The sequence below is a fragment of the Pelophylax lessonae genome (genome assembly GCF_965119305.1).
Source record: "Pelophylax lessonae genome assembly, chromosome: 10".
NCBI lineage: Eukaryota > Metazoa > Chordata > Amphibia > Anura > Ranidae > Pelophylax > Pelophylax lessonae.
This window is the reverse complement of record NC_138777.1, coordinates 209923859-209943608: the sequence shown is the minus strand read 5'-3', so window position 1 is coordinate 209943608 and position 19750 is coordinate 209923859. Positions and strand designations below refer to the sequence as shown.

The 19750-nt window shown below is 44.4% G+C and overlaps 1 protein-coding gene across 2 annotated transcripts in view; it reads right to left on the bottom strand.

Annotated features, from left to right (window-relative positions):
- Positions 1-19750, bottom strand: part of KIAA0513 — a 129375-nt gene that overhangs the window by 51537 nt on the left and 58088 nt on the right. For both annotated transcript variants that reach the window (XM_082270420.1, XM_082270421.1), the window contains exon 2: positions 7315-7783. In XM_082270420.1, coding sequence (XP_082126546.1) covers positions 7315-7661 — 347 coding nt within the window. In that variant the 5' untranslated portion in view covers positions 7662-7783. The remainder of the gene's footprint in view (positions 1-7314; positions 7784-19750) is intronic.

Below are 19750 nucleotides of genomic sequence, written 5' to 3'. Positions count from 1 at the left end.
GAAGTACCTTTCCTTTCGTCAGGGCTGTGAAATACCCATCATTTGTATGCCTATTGGGATATTTTTTTTACCAAAACTATGTAGAAGAATACATATTGGCCTAAATCTATGAAGAAATTAATTTTTTTTTTTTTTTTATTTTATTGGATATGTTTTATAGCAGCAAGTAAAGAAAATTGTTTTGTTTTTTTTTTTTCAAAATTGTTGATCTTGGTTTGTAGCGCAAAAAAATAAAAACCGCAGAAGTGATCAAAAACAACCAAAAGAAAGCTCTATTTGTGGGGGAAAAAAGGGACATACATTTTAATAGTGTCGCACGACCACGCCATTGTCAGTTAAAATAACGCAGTGCCGTATTGCAAAAAATGGCCTGGTCATGAAGGGGGTAAAACCTTCCGGGGGGCTGAAGTGGTTAAAAACCACCCAAAAAAAAAAAACGTTCATTCCAAATTCTCCAATGACTCCAATTCTTTTAATTAAAACGCTGAACTAATGATTTTATCCAGAATCTAGGAGGAAATGAAAACATTTTTTATTGCCTAATCAGGTCGAACGTCACACAGAGAAGCTGTTTACAGATGGGGTTTTTTTCCTACGATGGATTTCCCACAATGCACCGGCAGACGCTCGCTCCCCCGGGGGGGATCCGCGGCAGCAGCAAGTGTATTGGACGAGCTCAGTTTCTGCAGTGACAGGATGAGTCGGGAAGAGCGTGGAATGTAATGTAATCTGACAGGCGGAGCACAGAGTCGGCATCACTGTCCCTTACACAGCCGCACAGTCAGCCACACATAGAGCAGCTAGGTGCGTCGGACGCTGTGCCTAACGCGCTCCTTCTCAGAGCACCTGCAGAATGCCCAGGGCGCCTTTTACCTACAAACTAAGTTCAGACCTTTGCATGTTCGGAACGTGTGCAAAAATTGTGCGCTTTTCTGACAGAGAGACGTGCTGCCTTTTAGCAGACGCGGGGCGGCGCCATGAAAGGAGTTGTAAGCTTAAATATTTTAATTGTACCCATAGGTAAGCCAATAACCAGGCCTACCTAAAAAGGTAAATAGAATAGAAGCCGCGCTAATTTGAGACATGCACATTAAAACATATACTTAAATTAACATTCAGTTAATAAATGATACAAAAATAATGCTTGAATAGACAATCAAAGGCAAATAATAAGTCAATTGATGTATATCCAAATCTTATATAAAGCAATGAATAGAGTCCAAAGAGTTGTGCAAAGTGCAGAAACAAGAATTCCTCCACCGTAATAAATAGTCCTTCAATCTGCAATAATTTAAAAGACCACGCTATGTGCTTACCACAGATCGGGTGTAAACAGGCACAGTAATAAAGGAGTGCGGTCAAGACAGGGATTCATTCACCACAGTGCTTCAAATCCGTGATGACAGGTGAATATCACACTATGCGTTTACCGCAATTTTGATGAGAAAAAGCCCATCTTAATGCTTAGAAGGTAAGCTGCTGCCCAATCCAATAGCCGTGGAATGATCCATCCAATTGATGCAGCCCAACAGAAGCGCCAATCAAATGCGAGGCTAAGGCACGGACCCTCCGGATCAATTACGCACCGGCATCAGCCACAAAAAAGAGATATGGGCCACAATAGTGAAGTACGTAGGCACAGTTTATTTAGACAAAAGGTAATCAACTTACATGTAAACAAAGAACAAAGCACTTTTCTCGGCAGGATCCGAAGATGCAGCCGCCCGACTTCCGGGTAGTACGTAGGTGACGTCAGCACGCCTTCCCGACGCGCTTCGTCATAAATGACGTCTTCCTGGGGACTACCTAAAAAGGTACTGTAAATATCTCCTAAATGTGCACCGTTTAGGCGATATTTACTGTACATGCAGCCAGTGACATCACAGCGGCTCCCCCATGCAAGCGTGGGAGTGACGGCATCGCGGCTCCAGCCAGTCACCCAGCCGGAGTCCACAGACATGGAAGGAAGACGGGTGAAGATGGAAGTGGCCTCCAGCGATGCATTATTTTCAGATAAGTTTCACATATTGTGCTAGTATGCAATGCATACTAGCACATTATGACATTACCTAGTATGCAATGCATACTAGCACAATATGACATTACCTAGTATGCAATGCATACTAGCACATTATGACAAAAAAAAAAAAAAGGCACCCAGCTGTTTACAACTGCTTTAAACCACCTGCCTACCGGCCAATGTATATGTATGTCCTAAGTTTAAATCTAAATACCGGTGTTATGGCAGCAGATAGCTGATATAACCCTGGTATTTTTTTAAACGGTGGATGGTTGGCTTTCCGATAAGGGTGGTCCCCGCGGCGGATTCCCGTGGGATCACCCTTTCAGAGGTTCCCCCCCCCCCCCTCCCGCCGCGTCCCGGTCCTTTTCCCAGCTTACTGGACCCGCCGGCAGCGGGGAAAACGATCCGGTCTCGGATCCTCAGAGACAGGATGTCGAGTGAGGGCAAGCTTGCCCTCACTCGACTCTACGGTCTTGGAGGACCGGAGCGACGGCAAACGTCGTTGCCTAGCAACCGGCTTAAAGGTCCCTTTTTTTTTTTTTCTTCATTTAATTTTTCTTTCCATCTTTAAGCCCCGGTTCACACTACTGCGTGTGCGGGGTTCGCATGTCATGTCGGAGCGCACTGCTCCGACATGACATGCGATCAGCTGTGCGGTGCGAGTTTAGCCATACAGTTTGTATGGCTAAATTCGCATCGCACCCGCAGCAAACACGCACAGGAGGCATTTTTGCTGCCGCATCAGGATCGGATCGCACAGCGGTTCACACTTGTGCGATCCGATCCTGTGCGAACTGCACGATCGCACTGCGATATGCGATCAAACTGGGGGTGTCGTTAAGATTACATTGACACCCCCAGCGGATCACATATGGCAGTGTGAACTGCCGGGGGTGCGTGTGCGATGCGGGAACAGGCTGCGAATTTGCAGCCTTCCCGCATCGCATCAGTGTGAACCGAGCCTTAGTGTACTTGTGAGATCTGAGGACTTTTTGACCCCAGATCTCACAAAAAAGAGGTCCTGTCGTGCCTATTTCTATTACAAGGAATGTTTACATTCCTTGTAATAGAAATAAAAATTATCTTTTTTTTTTTTTAAAATGGTGTAAAAATAAAAAATAATAAAATTAATAGTAAAAAAAAAATAAAAAAAATATGAAAGCGTCCTGTCCCCGTTAGCTCGCGCGCAGAAGCGAACGCATACGGAAACCCCGCCCACATATGTAAACGGTGTTCAAACCACACATGTGAGGTATCGCCGCGATCGTTAGAGCGAGATCAATAATTTGAGCCCTAGATCTTCTCTGTAACTCTAAGATGGCAACCTGTAAACATTTTTAAAATGTCGCCTATGAGGATTTTTAAGTACCAAAGTTTGTCGCCATTCCGTGAGCGTGCGTTTTGAAGCATGACATGTTGGGTATCTATTTACTCGGCGTAACATTATCTTTCACATTGTGGAAAAAAATTGGGCTAACTTTACTGGTTTCTTATTTTTTTAATTAAAAAAAGTGAATTTTTTCCAAAAAAATTGCGTTTGGAAGATCGCTGCGCAAATACGGTGTGATAAAAAATATTGCAATAATCTCCATTTTATTCTCTAGGATCTCTGCTAAAAAACAAATATATAATGTTTGGGGGTTCTAAGTTTTCTAGCAAAAACAACTGATTTTAGCTTGTAAACACCAAATGTCAAAAATAGGCCTAGTAGGCAAGTGGTTAATGCTGGGTGTACTTCTAGTGTTTTGTGAGTAGCTCATGTAACTTTTTGGCCACTGAGCTTTACATGTTTTAACTCACGCAAAAACGGCACCTGTTTGCTGTTTGGGGTGGCATTTCCACTTGCCTATTGGGCACTTTTACCCCGTTGCTGCCTAGGCCGGTTTTCAGCTTTCAGAGCTGTCGCACTTTGAATGACAATTTGCGCGGTCATGTAACACTGCACACATATGAAATTTTTATAATTTTTTAAACACAAATAGAGCTTTTGGAAGTACAGTATTTAATCACCACTGGGTTTTTTTTTTTTTTTTCCCCAATGGGGTTTTTTATTTTTTGCTAAACAAACGAAAAAAGACCGAAAAAAAAAAAAAAAAAAAAAACACACACAAAACAATGTTTCATACTTTGTTATAAAATTTGGCAAAACAGTTAATTTTTTTCCTTCATTGATGTGCACTGATGAGGCTGCACTGATAGGAGGCACTGATGGGACTACAATGAGTGTAGATGTGCCTTTAAGCTCCGGTTCACATGAGTGCAATGGCAGACATCGCATGTGATTCAGAGCGCACTGCTCTGCAAATCACACCTTTTTTGGGTCCACAGCAGAATCGGATTGCATGGTGGTTCACACCTATGCGATCCGATTCATGTCCGAACTGACAGTTTGCACTGCGATATGTGAACTGATCTGGGGGTGTAGTTAACTTGGTATTGATACCCCCAGCGATTTGCATATAGCAGTGTGAACTGCCTGCGATTTGAATGCGATGTGGGAACCAGCAGTGGATTCGCAGGGTTCCCGCATCGCATATGTGTGAACCGGCACTAACACAAGCCGGTTATCGACTCTCCTTTCCCCTCCTCACGTTGTCAGCATTAAGGAAAGCTAAGCCAATAACAGGCTTGTGTTTACATTGTAATCAGCTGTCATTGGACACAGCTGATCACATGGTAAAGGACCGCTGTGATTGGCCCTTTACCCCGATCTGTGATCAGCTGAGTCCAAAGGACTCAGCAGTCAAAGAGCACGCAGGGCACGCCGGCAAGGTGAGCATGGGAGGACGTCTATGGATGCCATCTCAGGAAAGTAACCCCATGCTGTAGCCGTCTTTTGGCTTTAGGGTGCACAGGCAGGGGTTAAATAATGTAGGGCACTGCAAGCGTGACGCGTTTCATGAACATAAGCAAAAACACGTGTTCACCAAATGCTCAAGTGTGAATGCAGCATCCTTGGTAATGGTTCCAACAAGCATCTGGAAAGGTGCATGCCAAACATTGCAGCGCTTTTTAAAAAAAAAAAAAAAAAATTTCTGAATTTATTGCGCGTAGGGCAGGCCATTGAATTAAATGGGATGCCTACATGCGACAAATACATGGAAACGCACTGTTGGTGTGAACAAAGCCTGAGGGCCTGTTTACACCATAAAAAGGTGCGTCTGAGCTTGCGCATTCCCGCATGGTGCGTTTGTGACAGCCCATTAATTTCAATGTCGCAGGCACGGTTTGTTAAAAATTCCCCAACCCAACAACCATATGATACTGCGGTACCATGCAATCTGGTGGCCACAAACGCACCCGCATTTGCCAAGATGCATAGGCATGCGTTTCCCGTGCCACAAGGGGTGTGAACCGGCCCTGAATTATGAGATTGTCACTGCAGAGTTACATTGTAACAACGGTGAATTTCGAACATGCTGGACACTGTATACTGTCCGGGTACGGAGCATTCCTTACACTCGCCTTAAGAAGCGCGAGCAGGACTGGGACTGCGCCATGAGAACTAGTCGCCTATACTCATCCTAAAGCCAAGCTTGAAGCACACAGATAAAAGCAGAAATAAAAATACACACGTGACTTGATACCTACCAAATGATTTGTATTTGTCCATCCACTCCTGAGATTAACACAGCTCTGCCGCACAGCACAGTCCTGTGTGTTAAGAGAGGAGACCTGATTTTGATCACTGCAATTATTTTAGGGCTCCTTCAGATTGGGGGACTCCGCCAGCTCAGCAGGGAATCTGTCCACTGATCCCCGCTAAGCAGGCGGATTACAGGTCCGCGTCCAGAGCAGACACAGCCCGCTTTCCTCCATGGGAGGTTGGATGAAAAATGGACCGCCTGTCCGATGTCATTAAATCCGCCAGATGGATGGGGAACAGATCCCCCAGCCGCCTGTTTTTAGCCGATAGGATCTGCTGTCAGTGGATGTAAACGGACACATATATGTTTACATCCGGCGCTCCATAGAGGGCAATGAATGGTCCGATCGGGTGAGCTAAAAAACCTGACAGGAGGACCCGAACAGTCCGTCCGTGTGAAAGAGGCCTAACACTTACAGGTCCCTCCCTCCAGCCTGTGCCAGGACACTGAAAGGAGCATCGGCAGTCTGAGGAGGTCATTCTGCTCTCTCCACAAGCTCTTTGTTGGCACATGAACTGATTGGATCCTTGTGCTACTTTTCTCTCCTCCAGTCTGAGCTCTGCTGTACAGGGATTGCCGGTGGCGGATACCAATCTGTGATGTCACAGGAATGTGTCGGCAGCACCCGCAAAAACCACAGATAGGTGTGTAGGGAACTTTGGCAGCAAGATTCCAGTGAAAAATCAAACACAGGCCCTGACCAAACGCACAGGTGATGAACAGGTCCACAATACTTCTAAGTGTCAAGCTTCTAATAACCTCAGCAACAGCTGCATTTTATCTAAACAATATCACCTGGATTACTTGCTCCGCCCACTGCCAGCCTCATTTTAAATATCAGATGGTGAGCAGGAGACAAAAGAAATGTAACATTTTCCAATAACATTATATATACATACATACATATACATATATATATATATATATATATATATATATATATACACACACACACACACACACACACACACATATATACACACACATACATATATACACACACATATATATATATATATATCTGGGTTTTTGTACTTATTGTAAAATCCTTTGATCTGAAGTTCATAGACAGACGCAGCTCCATATCTTCTTTAGACCATGTCCTATTCCTGATGGGAGGAGCAGAATCCAATGGTCTAAAGAAGATATGGAGCTGTATCCGTTGATGAATGATAGAGAATTATATATATATATATATATATATATATATATATATATATATATATATATAATATAATATATACACATACACAGCTGTCTTTAGTATTAATTGGACCCTGGGCAAATATTTTCTTGGGCCCTCCCAAATTCACTTATCAACTATTTGCAGGCAGTGCGGGCTCAAGGGGCAGCTGCTTTGGGACCCACAACAATGATTTGGCCCAGGGCAGCTGCCCCTTTTGCCCTGTGTCAAAGACGGCCAGATAGATAGATAGAATAGATAGATAGAGATAATTTGTAGGCTGAATTTAAATAATGGAGGGAACACAGCCTGCTTTATAAATGGCCCCTCCCTCACTGAAGCGACGCCCACACACACTGGAGCATGAGAGGGAGGTTGCAGAAATGCCGATCTGAATTGCTGCAGTTACACAGTATTCACATATATTTCAGGTTCACTTTCTTACATGCTGGTTCACTTACCCGCCAGTAAAGATTTTCTCGACGTATTTCCGGATGAACTCCTTTTGCTCCGCCGTTTGCTCATCCTGGGCGGACTCTGTGCTCTGATTGGATGAGAAGGACTCGGAAGAGGACCTCTGGGAGTGGTTCCAGCTGCGGCGGTTTGGTGACATCATGTCGTTCTCGCTGTCCGCAGACTCAGTGGCGTCGCTCTCGATCTCCTCCTCCCTGTCGCCATTTTCAGGCGGGTTCACTTCCAGTGACAGGATCTCGTCTGCATCCAGCGAAGAGGGGCACTCCGTTATTACAACCAGGGGTTCCGTATCCAGGTCTATCAGGTTGCCTACTGGCACGTCGGGGGTCTCCATGGTGGCCCCGCCTCAGTCTCTTCTGACGTGAAACGTTTAGTCTCCAGGGGGCCCTGGGCTATACAAGAGCCAGAATATACTGGGTTACCGTTTAAAATCCCATCTCCGACCAATAAGGGACCCTGGAAATAAAAAAGGAACAATAAGGTTTGCAGTAAATACTTTTGTTACAACAATTTAATAAAATTAAAAATGTTACGACTTAAAGTTGTTGCAAACCCTTACATACACCCAGTGAAGTGACTGGCCTCAGGTGATATACAGACGTAACAAACCCTCCTATATAGGTTGTACCTGTTTATCTGCAGTCTTCTGTTCTCTACATCAGGGTTTCTCAACTCCAGTCCTCAGGGTACACTAACAGGCCAGGTTTGCAAGAAACCTGAAATATATCACAGGTGATATAATTTGCTGCTCAGTGATTGCAGTATTCTAGTCTGCATCTCCCCAAGTTAATACTTAAAGTATCGCCTGTTAGTGTGCCCTGAGGACCAGGGTTGAGAAACACTGCTCTACATCAATTCAAAGTGCAGAATTTATAAAGCTTGTCTGAGCTGTCAGAAAAAGGGGCAGATAGCTGAAAGTACACTCTGCAGAGCTCAGTGAGGAGAGCACTGAGAGCTGATTGGAGGGAAGGAACACACCCTATTTAAAACACCACACAGGGACAAGGCTGAGGCTGTCATTCACAGGTTGTGTGCTGGAGATACTTCTTGTCCCCTTTTTCTCATGGTGTTAGGAAAACTTGTCAGAAGTGATAGCAGAGGAACGAAGAAGCAGACAGAAATGGCACTTAGTGCTCCGGATTGAGACAAGTGCACACTATAGAGGGATATGCTTTGTTCATATTTCGTGTCTGAGATTTACAACTACTTTAAAGGGTAATCCACCCAAAACTGATATTTCAGTTTATTAAGGATGGTCTCAGGGACTCTATTATTGAGTTCCCAACTCTGCACACCTGCCGTGCTTCAAGCAGGATAATGCACCATGTCACAAAGCTCCAATCATCTCACCACTGCTTTCTTCACCATGACAATGAGGTCACTGTACTCCAATGGCCTCAACACTCATCACATCTCATCCAATAGAGGACCTTTGGGATGTGGTGGAATGGGAGGTTGGCATCATGTATGTGCAGCCGACAAATCTGCAGCAACTGCGTGATGCTATCATATCACTATGGAGAAAATTCTCTGAGGAATGTTTCCAAACACCTTGTTGAATCTATGTCAAAAAGAATGAAGGCAAATCTGAAGGCAAAAGGGGGTCCAACCCGGTACTAGCCAGGTGTACCTAATAAAGTGGCCAGTGAGTGTATAATGATCCAGGTGACTCCGCCTACCAGGCACCAACTAGTACCGTACCGTTACTACACCGTACCATGCGGTACCATGCAGTGGAAAAGCACAAAAGCGAGCCGAACCGTTCGGTTCCATGCAGTGGAAAAGCCCCATAAAATATAAGGTTTGGATGGAATTATTCCTTAAGGTTTGTGCATGCTCCACACTGTACTGCCCTGAGACAGAAAGAAGAGACTCTTTAAGAACACCAAATGAATGGCACCACTATACATAATGTGTCACCCTATAACAGGAAGTGCCCCAACAGAGCCCCCTTGGGCAAGAGGACCAGTGCTGGTTTAATTGAAAGCTTAAGATTTAAAAAGGAATTACACTGACATATTAACATTTACATGAGATTTTAGCAATTGGATTTATAACTACTTTAGTTTACTAGGAGAAAACAAATATTTGCCCAGCGGCTCCAAAAAAACGGCAACATTTAAATGTCAGAATATAAAATGACATTAAACTATTTTATTCAAATAAAATTTTATTTACAGATCTGCCTGCCACAGAAGAAAACGCTATAAAGAGGAAAGGGATTTTTAATCAAAATGATAAATGTTTGGGGCTCTGTACTTCACTAGTGCTAAGGGTGTAACCATAGTCATAGCATACCATGTGACTGCTGTGGGGTCCAGAAAACACAGGGGGCCCATCGCTGAATAATGCAAGAGGTTAAATAAATCATTTGGTTGTAACAAATGTAAATAAAGTTTTGGCAGCTCTATATAATTCCTATGTGAATAACTGATACTTGGTAATACTACAGGAATTGTATTCAAGATGGAGATTACAATAAAGACACAAGGGTCCCGTACCAGTTTTGCCATGGGGCCCCTCTCACCACAGCTTATTAAATTAAACATTTATAGATCTGTCAACCGCAGGAGAGATGCTGTGAAGAATAGAGGGATTTGTGTCCAAAAGGATAGACGCTTGGGGTTTTGTACTACGCTGCTGTCAAGGGTGTGACTATAGTAATGGCAGACCATATGACTGCTGTGGGGCCCCGAAACACAAGGGGCCCAGAATTGACTGGCCGCAGGTAGTAAAAGCTTTGACAAATTCATTTGGATGCCACAAATGTAGTTAAAAAAGGTTGTCTGTTGCATTAGAAAGGATAGAAGTTTGGGGCTCTGTACTACACATCTGCCAATGGGGTGACTATAGTAATAGTAGACCATGTGACTGCTGTGGGGCTCCAAAGAACAGGGGCCCGAGCCCTGTGGCTGCAGGTGGCAATAGCTTTGATAGATTCATTTGGAAATGATGTATAACTTTGCTCATCTTTATACATTACTATATACAGTGCTCAGCATAAATAAGTACACCCCTTTTTAAAAAAAAAAAAAGATTGTAATCAATATCTCAATGAACACAAGAACAATTTCCAAAATTTTGACAAAACTGAGTTTTATTGAACATTTGTTTAGGTCATTACAGGAAAGTAAGGTTAATAATATAACTTAGATTACAAAATCTTCTGTTTTACTCAAATTAGCTGGTGTAAAAATGAATACACCCCACAACAAAAACTACTACATCTAGTATTTTGTATGACCTCCATGAATTATAAGGACAGCACCAAGTCTTCTAGGCATGGAATGAACAAGTTGGCGACATATTGCAGTGTATATATCTCTTTCCATTCTTCAAGAACGACCTCTTTTAGAGCCTGGATGCTGGATGGAGAGTGATGCTCAATTTGTCTTTTCAGAATTCCCCATAGGTGTTCCTTTGGGTTCAGATAAGGAGACATATTTAGCCACTGAATCACTTTCAACCCCGTTTTCTTTTTCAGAAATGCAACAGTGGCCTTTGATGTGTGTTTTGGATCATTGCCATGTTGGAAAAGGGCACGGAGTGATGGTAGCTTCTTCTCTTTCAATATAGAGCAGCTTATCTGTGAATTCATGATACCATCAATGAAATGCAGCTTCCCGACACCCGCACCACTCATGCAGCCCTACAGAAGGAAACTGCCACCACCATGTTTCACTGTAGGCATCATGCATTTTTCTTTGTACGTCTCATCTTTGCGACGCCATACAGTTTTGAAGCCATCAGCCCCAAAAACCTTTATCTTTGTCTCACTCCAGAGTACAAAGTCCCAGTAGTCATTTTCAGCCTGGGCCCTGGCAAATTCTAGGCGGGCTTTTTTGTGCATAGGCTTTAGGAGAGGCTTCCTTCGTGGACGACACCCATGCATGCCATTCCTCTGCAGTGTACGCCGTATTGTTTCATGGGAAACAATCATCCCAATTTGGCTTTTTACTTCTTTAGCGAACTGCAGTGAACTTGCATGGCGATTTTCTTCAACCCTTCTCATAAGAAGACGCTCCTGTTGAGGTGTTACCTTCCGTGGACGGCCTGGACGTCTCTGTAAGAAATTAGCATTTCCATCTTTCTTAAATGTTTGTATATCACATTTGCTACAGTATTCTGACTGATAAGTAAAGCTTTGCTGATCTTCTTGTAGCCTTCACCTTTGTGTAAATTATCTTTCCTAGGCCTTGTGACATTTCTCTTCCATGCGGTGCCATTGCTGATAGCATGAAACGGGAAGGGGTTTTCTTTAATTAGTAACACCCTTTTAGAATCGGCTGTCTGCTGGAGATCTGTTTAATGAATAATTACACTCACCTGAAGTTCAATTCTTGTTAATTAGGATTTTGTTGTCTAAAATTTAGCTTTGTTCCTAAAGCCTAGTACACACGCAATGATCATCGGCCGACCGATCGCCCGTCTTTTGTCCAGAGTGGTGTTTTGTTGGTTGGAATGTGCCTAGACTGCACAAGAATTTTCTCGCCCGACAAAATTCTACTTCAGAAGTGATGTCATGTGTTGGATTGCTTTCTTTGTGTTCTTTCTTCTCTGAGCATGCCTAGTCTTGCTCAGATTTTTCCCTGTCGAAATCTGTACTGACTGCATGAAAATCGGCCGTGTTTTGACGGCGGACAAAAATTTTATAGCATGCACACCAGATTTTTTTCGGCCGAAAAGTCGGAGTTGGTTGTCGGAAGCATCATACTAACAAGCCGAAAATCGGCAGATCGGTCGTCGGACGAAAATTCCCTACTGATTTTTGACGCGTGTGTATGGGGCTTAAGGCCCCTTTCACACGGGTGATCCGATGCGATCATCAGTTTTTCAGGCGGACCTGATCGGATGCTCCATGCATCCCTATGAGGCAGCGGATGTCAGCGGTGACATGTCCGCTGACACCCGCTGCTCTCCAATCCGATCCGGTCCTTGAAATCCGGATGGATGGAAACCCTATTTTCCATCTGCCTGGAGGATCGGATGAGAATGGACAGGCAGTCCGTTCTCATCCGATCTCCCCATTGAGGACAGCAGGGATCCGATAGCTCAGTCTCCGCACACAGAGTGGAGACGGAGCTGTCATCCGCCTGCTCAACTGGGATCGGTCCCCTGCTGAGCAGAGCGGACTTTGTCCCATGTGAAAGGATCCTATGGACCCTTTCACACGGGTTTTCGGATAAGGTCCGCCTGTCAGTTTTTCAGGAGGACCTAATCGGATGCTCCATGCACCCCGATGGAGCAGCGGATATCAACGGTGACATCTCCGCTGACTCCCACTGCTATCCAATCCAGACGGATGGTAACCCCATTTTCCATCCGTCTGGAGGATCGGATGAAAATAGACAGGTGGTCCATTTTCATCCAATCTCCCACAGAAGAGAGTATGGCTCTGACAGATCCATCTCTGCACAGTGAGCGGAGACAGACCTGTCATCCGCCTGCTCAGCGGTGATCAGCGGATCGATCCCCGCTGAGAAAAATGGAGTATGCCGGACGAAAAGCCTGTGTGAAAGAACCCTTAGGCCCCTTTCACACAGGTGGACCGTAAGGCAGATCTGAACAGATGCCCCATGCCTCTATAGGGCATCGGATGTCCGATCCGTCAAATCTGGACGGATGGAAACCCTATTTTCCATCCGTCCAGCGAATCGGATCGCATGGGATCGGATGAGAACGAACAGACGTCTGGTCTGTTCCCATCCGATTCCCCCATAGAGCACAGCAGGACCTGACTGCTTTGTCTCTGCACACAGCGTGGAGACAAAGCTGCCATTCGCCTGCTCAGCGGTGATCAGTGGATCGATTCCCCTCCAAGCAAAACGGAGTCTGCCTGACAAAAAGGCTGTGTAAAAGGGCCCTTAGGCTGGCCATACACTATACAATTTTCTTATTCAATTTCCTTTAGATTTACCTTAAACTATGTAGTACAAGGGCCTGCCTGATTGCATACAAATTGAAAGTTTGTAGGTTTGACCCTATATTACATGGTTTTGGTAAATCTAAAGGAAAGTTGAACAAGAAAATTGTATAGTGTATGGCCAGCCTTAGACTTTCATTGGGGTGTATTCATTTTTGCAACATGGGCTTGAATTAATTTAAGAAAAATAATTGTGTGTGCAAATGAACAAATCTTGGTTGCAATTAATGGCCCACATTTGTGGGAGTAATTTGTAGTATATTGTCCCATAGAAAATGTTTATTCTGAAAGGAAAGTAAAAGGTTTTCTGCCAAATCTGTTGGGGTGTAGTCATTTATGCTGAGCACTGTAATTGTACTTTGTAAAGGATTTGCCTTCATAGTGGAGATTAGAAAAGACTAGGAGGCCCCGTATTAGTTTTGCTATGGGGACCCATCACAGTTCTGGCCTTGGTAAGCAGTAATTTCCTCCTCTAGCAGGGAACAGAAGTGAGTCAGTGTTTTTCCTCTTGGCATCCGATCCCCCCCTGCTCCCTTTTGTTTAATAACAAGACACGGCGACACCATAAATCCTCGCCGACCAGCCACCTACGCAGCCAGATTGAATCGCCACCGCTGAGTGTGCGTCAGAGGATTCGTTGTCTGCCAGGCAGCCCTGTAATGGACCCCGATGGCTTACACTATGCTGGCCAGGGCTCATTTACTCCTACTGATGGCTGGGAGGAAGTTAGAGCTGCACAATTCTGGATAAAATGAGAATGACGATTTTTTTTGCTTACAATAAAGATCACGATTCTCAGCGTAACATCATCTTTCGCATTATACCAAAAAACTGGGCTAACTTTTCGGTTTAGTTTTTTTAAAATTCATTAGAGTGTATTTTTTTCCCAAAAAACTGTGTTTGAAAGACTTTTGCGCAAATACAGTGTGACATAAAAGATTGCAACAATTGCCATTTTATTCTCTAGGGTATCTGCTAAAAAAATATATGTATAATGTTTGGAGGTTCTAATTTTCTAGCAAAAAATCCTGATTAACTTGAAAGCAACAAGTGTCGGATAAAGGCTTATACTTTAACCACTTGCCGACCGCCGCACGACTATCTACGTCGGCGGTCAGCCCCTCACAGGCAAAGTGACGTAGGGCTACGTCACTAGCTTGTGAGGGTCTAGGGAGCAAGCGCGTGCCGCCGGAGGCACGCTCCCGCTCCCGCGTGGTCACGGACCCCCCCGCGCGTGTGACCGGCGGACCCGATGTCCGCCGGTCACTCTGCGATCCGCGGGGGAGAGGGAGAAAGTCAGGCGGCTAGTGTAAACAAGCTGCCTGTCATTCTCCCCTGTGTATGAAGGATGATCATACGGTTCTACTATGTAGAACCATTGATCACTCTTCATACATCTGAAGCCACAGCCAATCACAGTAGAAAGCACGCCCCTAGGGACACACATAACCCCTCCCTTTCAAAAAAGTTAACCCCTTCACTGCCAGTGTATTTTTACAGTAACAGTGCATATGTATAGCACTGATTACTGTAGAAATGTCACTGGTAACCCCAAAGTGGCAAAAATGTCAGTCAAGGGTCCGATCTGTCCGTCGCAATGTCGCAGTACCGCCACAAAAAAAAAAAAAAAAAAAAAAAAAAAAATCAGATCGCCGCCATTACGCTTTAAAAAAAAAAAAAAAAATGACAAAAATCTTTCCCTTTGTTAGTAAACGTGATAACTTTTGCGCAAACCAATCAAAATATGCTTTTTGTGATTTTTTTTTACCAAACATAGGTAGCATAAAACAAATTGGCTGAAAATGTTAAAAAATTTTGATTTTTACATTTTTTTTGGGGGGAATTTCATATAAAAAAATGTGAAAAATATTGCTATTTTTGCCAAATTTACGCTCTTTTTCTGTTTATAGCGCGTGATCAAAAAAACGCACAGGTGATCAAATACCACCAAAAGAAAGCTCTGTTTGTGGGGAAAAAAAGGACGCAAAATTCGTTTAGGTACAGCGTCGCACGACCGCGCAATTGTCCGTTAAAGTCACGCAGTGCCGAATCGCAAAATACCCCCTGGTCTTTTAGCAGCCAAATCCTCCGGGGCTAAAGTGGTTAAGAGGTTAAACTGCCCTCACTTACAGAGGAAGTTCATTCCTTTGATCTAAAAGAAGGAAATGATACAATGTAAAACATTGCGTTTTATAGTTATCTAGCAGCCTTAACAATGTTGATAAATATCTGTTCTCCCACAGTACACAGAACATGGAAATGCAATTATTTTAGTTAGGCTCCGTTCACATCTTGGCGTTTTGGGGCGTTTTTGGGGAGTTTTTCTGCTCTAGGATCAGCTCTCAAAACACCCAACAAGACAAATCCTATTCATTTCAATGGCCCCTGTTCACATCTGAGCGTTTTGACGCTGTAAGCAAAACGCCCAATGCTCAAAAAAGTACATGAGCTTCATGGGCAGATTACAGGCGTTTTCCATTGGTCTCTATTCAATCAAAAAACGCCTGCACAAAAAACGCCTGTAAATCGCGGTAAAAAACGTGCGAAAACGCTACGCTCAGGTGTGAATGTAGCCTAAATATAAACTGCTAAATACCTTTTCTCATCAGCTGTAAAGCAGTCTTGTGACTTCTATCAATGTCTAGTTAACCACTTGCCGACTGCCGCACGCTTATATACTGCGGCAGTCAGCCCCCTAAAGGCAAAGTGACGTAACGATACGTCGCTCACCCACGAGCCCGTAGGGGGCGAGCACGCGCCGCCGGCCCGCCCCCGTTAGCATGCCCCTGCTTGTTCCCTGCCATTCCCTGCTCCGATGTCCGCCGGCCACTCGCAATCTCCCTCAGGAGTGCAAAATATTGTTATTTTTTCAAAATGGTCGCTCTTTTTTTGTTTATAGCGCAAAAAATAAAAATCGCACAGGTGATCAAATACCACAAAAAGAAAGCCCTGTTTGTGGGAAAAAAAAGGACATCAATTTCATTTGGGTACAGAGTCGCACGACTGCACAATTGTCCGTTAAAGTCACGCAGTGCCTAATCGCAAAATAGGGCCTGGTCTTTGAGCAGCCAAATCCTCTGGGGCTTAAGTGGTTAAAGCTTGTAGGAGGAGTTTTTATTGTATTCTGACTGTCCTATGAGGCTGCAGGACCTCTGACCTTCTGTCTGGACAGTGCTGATTGGGCCTGTGCTGATCACATGCACTCTCCTAAAAAAAAAAAAAAAAAACAACTCGCCAGCAATACACACCAAACTGAGCATGTGCAAGGCTCTGCACTATTAGGAGATGGATTGGAGACAGTGGAATAAGGGGAGGATCAGAGAAGACAGGATCAAACAGCCTTTAACACAATACGGAACATTAACCACTTAGGTTCCACAATGAGTATAACAAGCGTGCTTTATTGCATATACGGACTGATTTTACTGTTGTGGGTTTAGTAACACATTGAGCGCCAAGATTATTATAATTATTATTATACAGGATTTATATAGCGCCAACAGTTTGCGCAGCGCTTTACAATGTGATGTTTTTTTTATTTATTTTTTTAACGTTAAAAGGTGAAGCTTCCCTGAAAAATGATACTGTTCCTGTCTATTGGGACATGCCAGGGATTTTATTAATGGAGAAACAAGTACATCTAGAACCTAATCAGTGGACCCCATGAGCAGATAGAGAAAGTGGAGCAGCAAAGCACAGTCCCTATGCAGCAAAACTAAGTAGGAAGCAGAGGCTGCATATGTAACTAGCACCTAGAATCATTCACTATGGGGGAGATTTACCAAAACTGGTGCACACAAAATCTGGTGCAGGTGTGCATAGTAACCAATCAGCTTCTAACTTCAGCTTGTTTAAGCGTTGACAATACAACAATACAACCTAGAAACAGATTGGTTACATCCACACTAATCTTTTAACCACTTACCGCATACTAACGTATCGGTACGTCGGTAAACTTTGCGGTAGTGTACCGGGATGATGCCTCTAGCTAGAGGCATTATCCCGGTACCGTGGTTTAGAGCCGACGGTTGGCATTCCGTCGGTAACGACCGATGGGGCTCGGGAGCCGCTCGATCGTTACCCGGGGGGGCGGGAGGGGACGTCCCCTCCCGCCGCCTTCCGTGGCTTTTATCGGGGCGCTCCCGTCCCACCGGGAGCCCCGAGCACCCAGCCGGCACATCCGCCGGCTGGATGGAGTCCCGATCAAGGCCGGAAACGGCTTCGACCGGGTCTCCGGTGACGTAACCCGGAGGCGGCGTCCATGACGTCACTTCCGGGTTACTGTGCTGCAAAAGGCGGCAGATTTAAAAAACGGCTGTATGCAAAAACGCAGTTTTCATCGTTTAGCATACAGGGAAGTGTAGTAGAGGGGTCTAGGGTCTTTTAGACCCTCGATCCCTCCATAAAGAGTACCTGTCACTACATATTGGTGTCACAAGGGATGTTTACATTGCTTGTGACAGCAATAAAAGTGATCAGATTTTATTTTTTTTTTTAAAAACTGTAATAAAGTTAAAAAAATAAATAAAATAAATGGGAAAAAAAATTAAAAATTTAGCCGCCCCCGTCACTGTTAGCTCGCGCACAAAAAAAAAACCGTATACGGAAGTCGAGCCGCAAATGAAATCGCTGTTCAAACCACAAATGTGAGGTATCGCCGCGATCGCCAGAGCTACACTCTAACTCTAAACTGGTAACCGTTAAATAAATTTAAGCGTCGCCTATTGAGATCTCTATTGACCGTAGTTTGTCGCCATCCCAAGGGTGGGCGCAATTTTAAACCGTAACATGTTGGGTATCTATTTACTCGGCGTGACATCATCTTTCACAATATACAAAAAAAATGGGCTAACTTTACTGTTTATTAATTTTTAAATGCAGTGAAATGTGATTTTTCCAAAAAAATGGCATTTTAAAGACCGCTGCGCAAATACCGCGTGACAAAAAATATTGCAATGACCGACATTTTATTCTCCAGAGTCTTTGCTAAAAAAATATATATAATGTTTGGGGGTTCTAAGTAGTTTTCTAGGAAAAAATACTGGTTTTAACTTGTGAACAAAAAGTGTTCAAAATAGGGCTGGGGCTTAAGTGGTTAAGATAGTGTTATGAGATTTCAGGTGAGGGATCCCATTTACCATGCGTCCTGTGCCCCCCTCCACCATCCTCAGTTACCCTCCCCACCCAGGACCAGGCCTAGTACAAGCCTGGACCCCTCCGCACACTTGGAGCTGCCTCAGAAGATTACGATCTGCGGTGCAGACAAGCCCGGGACCGGAGAGGGCGCCCAGGACCTCGCCAAGGCTGCCAGTCTCTCTCCCATCATCACAAGAAGACCTGTCTGAAAGGATTTGTGCCAGCCGCGGAGGAGAGCCGGGCCGATGCACTTCATTAGACTAACGGTGCCTCCAGCGCATCAATGTCCATCCGTGTGACTGAGGAGGATGTCTGCAAATCCACATCGCCATTAACCCCTGCCCTGCCAGACCGGGGGCTGTACACACCCAAGCAGAGTCATGCAGCGGCCTGTCGACTTCTAAGGTGTGTCTCAAAGAACGGAGCCAACATACACAGCTGAACTCTGGGATAAGTACATACTGCCTTAATCCATTCATCATGTGTATTCTTCTTGAATCCTGGAGTGCTTTGTGCATTTCTTAAAACGTCATCTCTGTTCAGGAGCTTCCTGTAATAAAGACCACTCACTGCTGCCCTCCCTCCTTGTGCAGGGTGACTGGTCTTGCCTCCGCCCCCTCCTATAGTTTTCTGCAAGCAGTCTATAGTGGGTGGGGCCTGCTGGCCCCTCCCATAGCTATGCACATCCCAGTTATGCTATTTTTACAAAGTAAGATCTGAATTTGATGGAACCTGGTGCCCACAAAAAGGAGTTTATATCCTAGTTTGTAGCAAGATTTAAAACTTTGCTGGAGATACATTGTACCTTTATTAATACAAAGCAAAAGATAGCCAGTGTAGCCACAAATGACAGTGTTGTGATGTCATGTGATTAGCCAGGGCCAATAGGGGAAAGAAATGTGAGGTCAGATTTATTTCCTCGGGAGTGCAGTGTGCGTTCTTCTGCCCATACACGACAATCCTAATAATTCTCATGAAGTATTTATATCGGTCATTTGCTGCCTGCGGGAAAGAAAACTTTGTAGCAAAAACTCCTTAGCTAAGCAGAGTGGTCCTCCCACGCCTTGTGCCAGGGCTAGCACTGCAGCCAAATCATTTCACAGGAGGATTTCACTTGTGTAAGAGGATTTCCCACCCACGCATTGCTGTGCTACAGGAGACAATGTTGTTTTAGGGAAAAGATGGAGGAGAACAGTGGATAAGGGACTATGGAGCATCAACAGTGGCAGATCCGAGTGGTATACAATGTCAGCAGTGAAAGATCTGGGAAGTATGGGGTGTCAGCGGTGGCAGTTCTAAATTGTATGGGATTTTAAATCGGGGGGGTATGGAGTGTCAGCGGTGGCAAATCGGGGGTTCGGAGC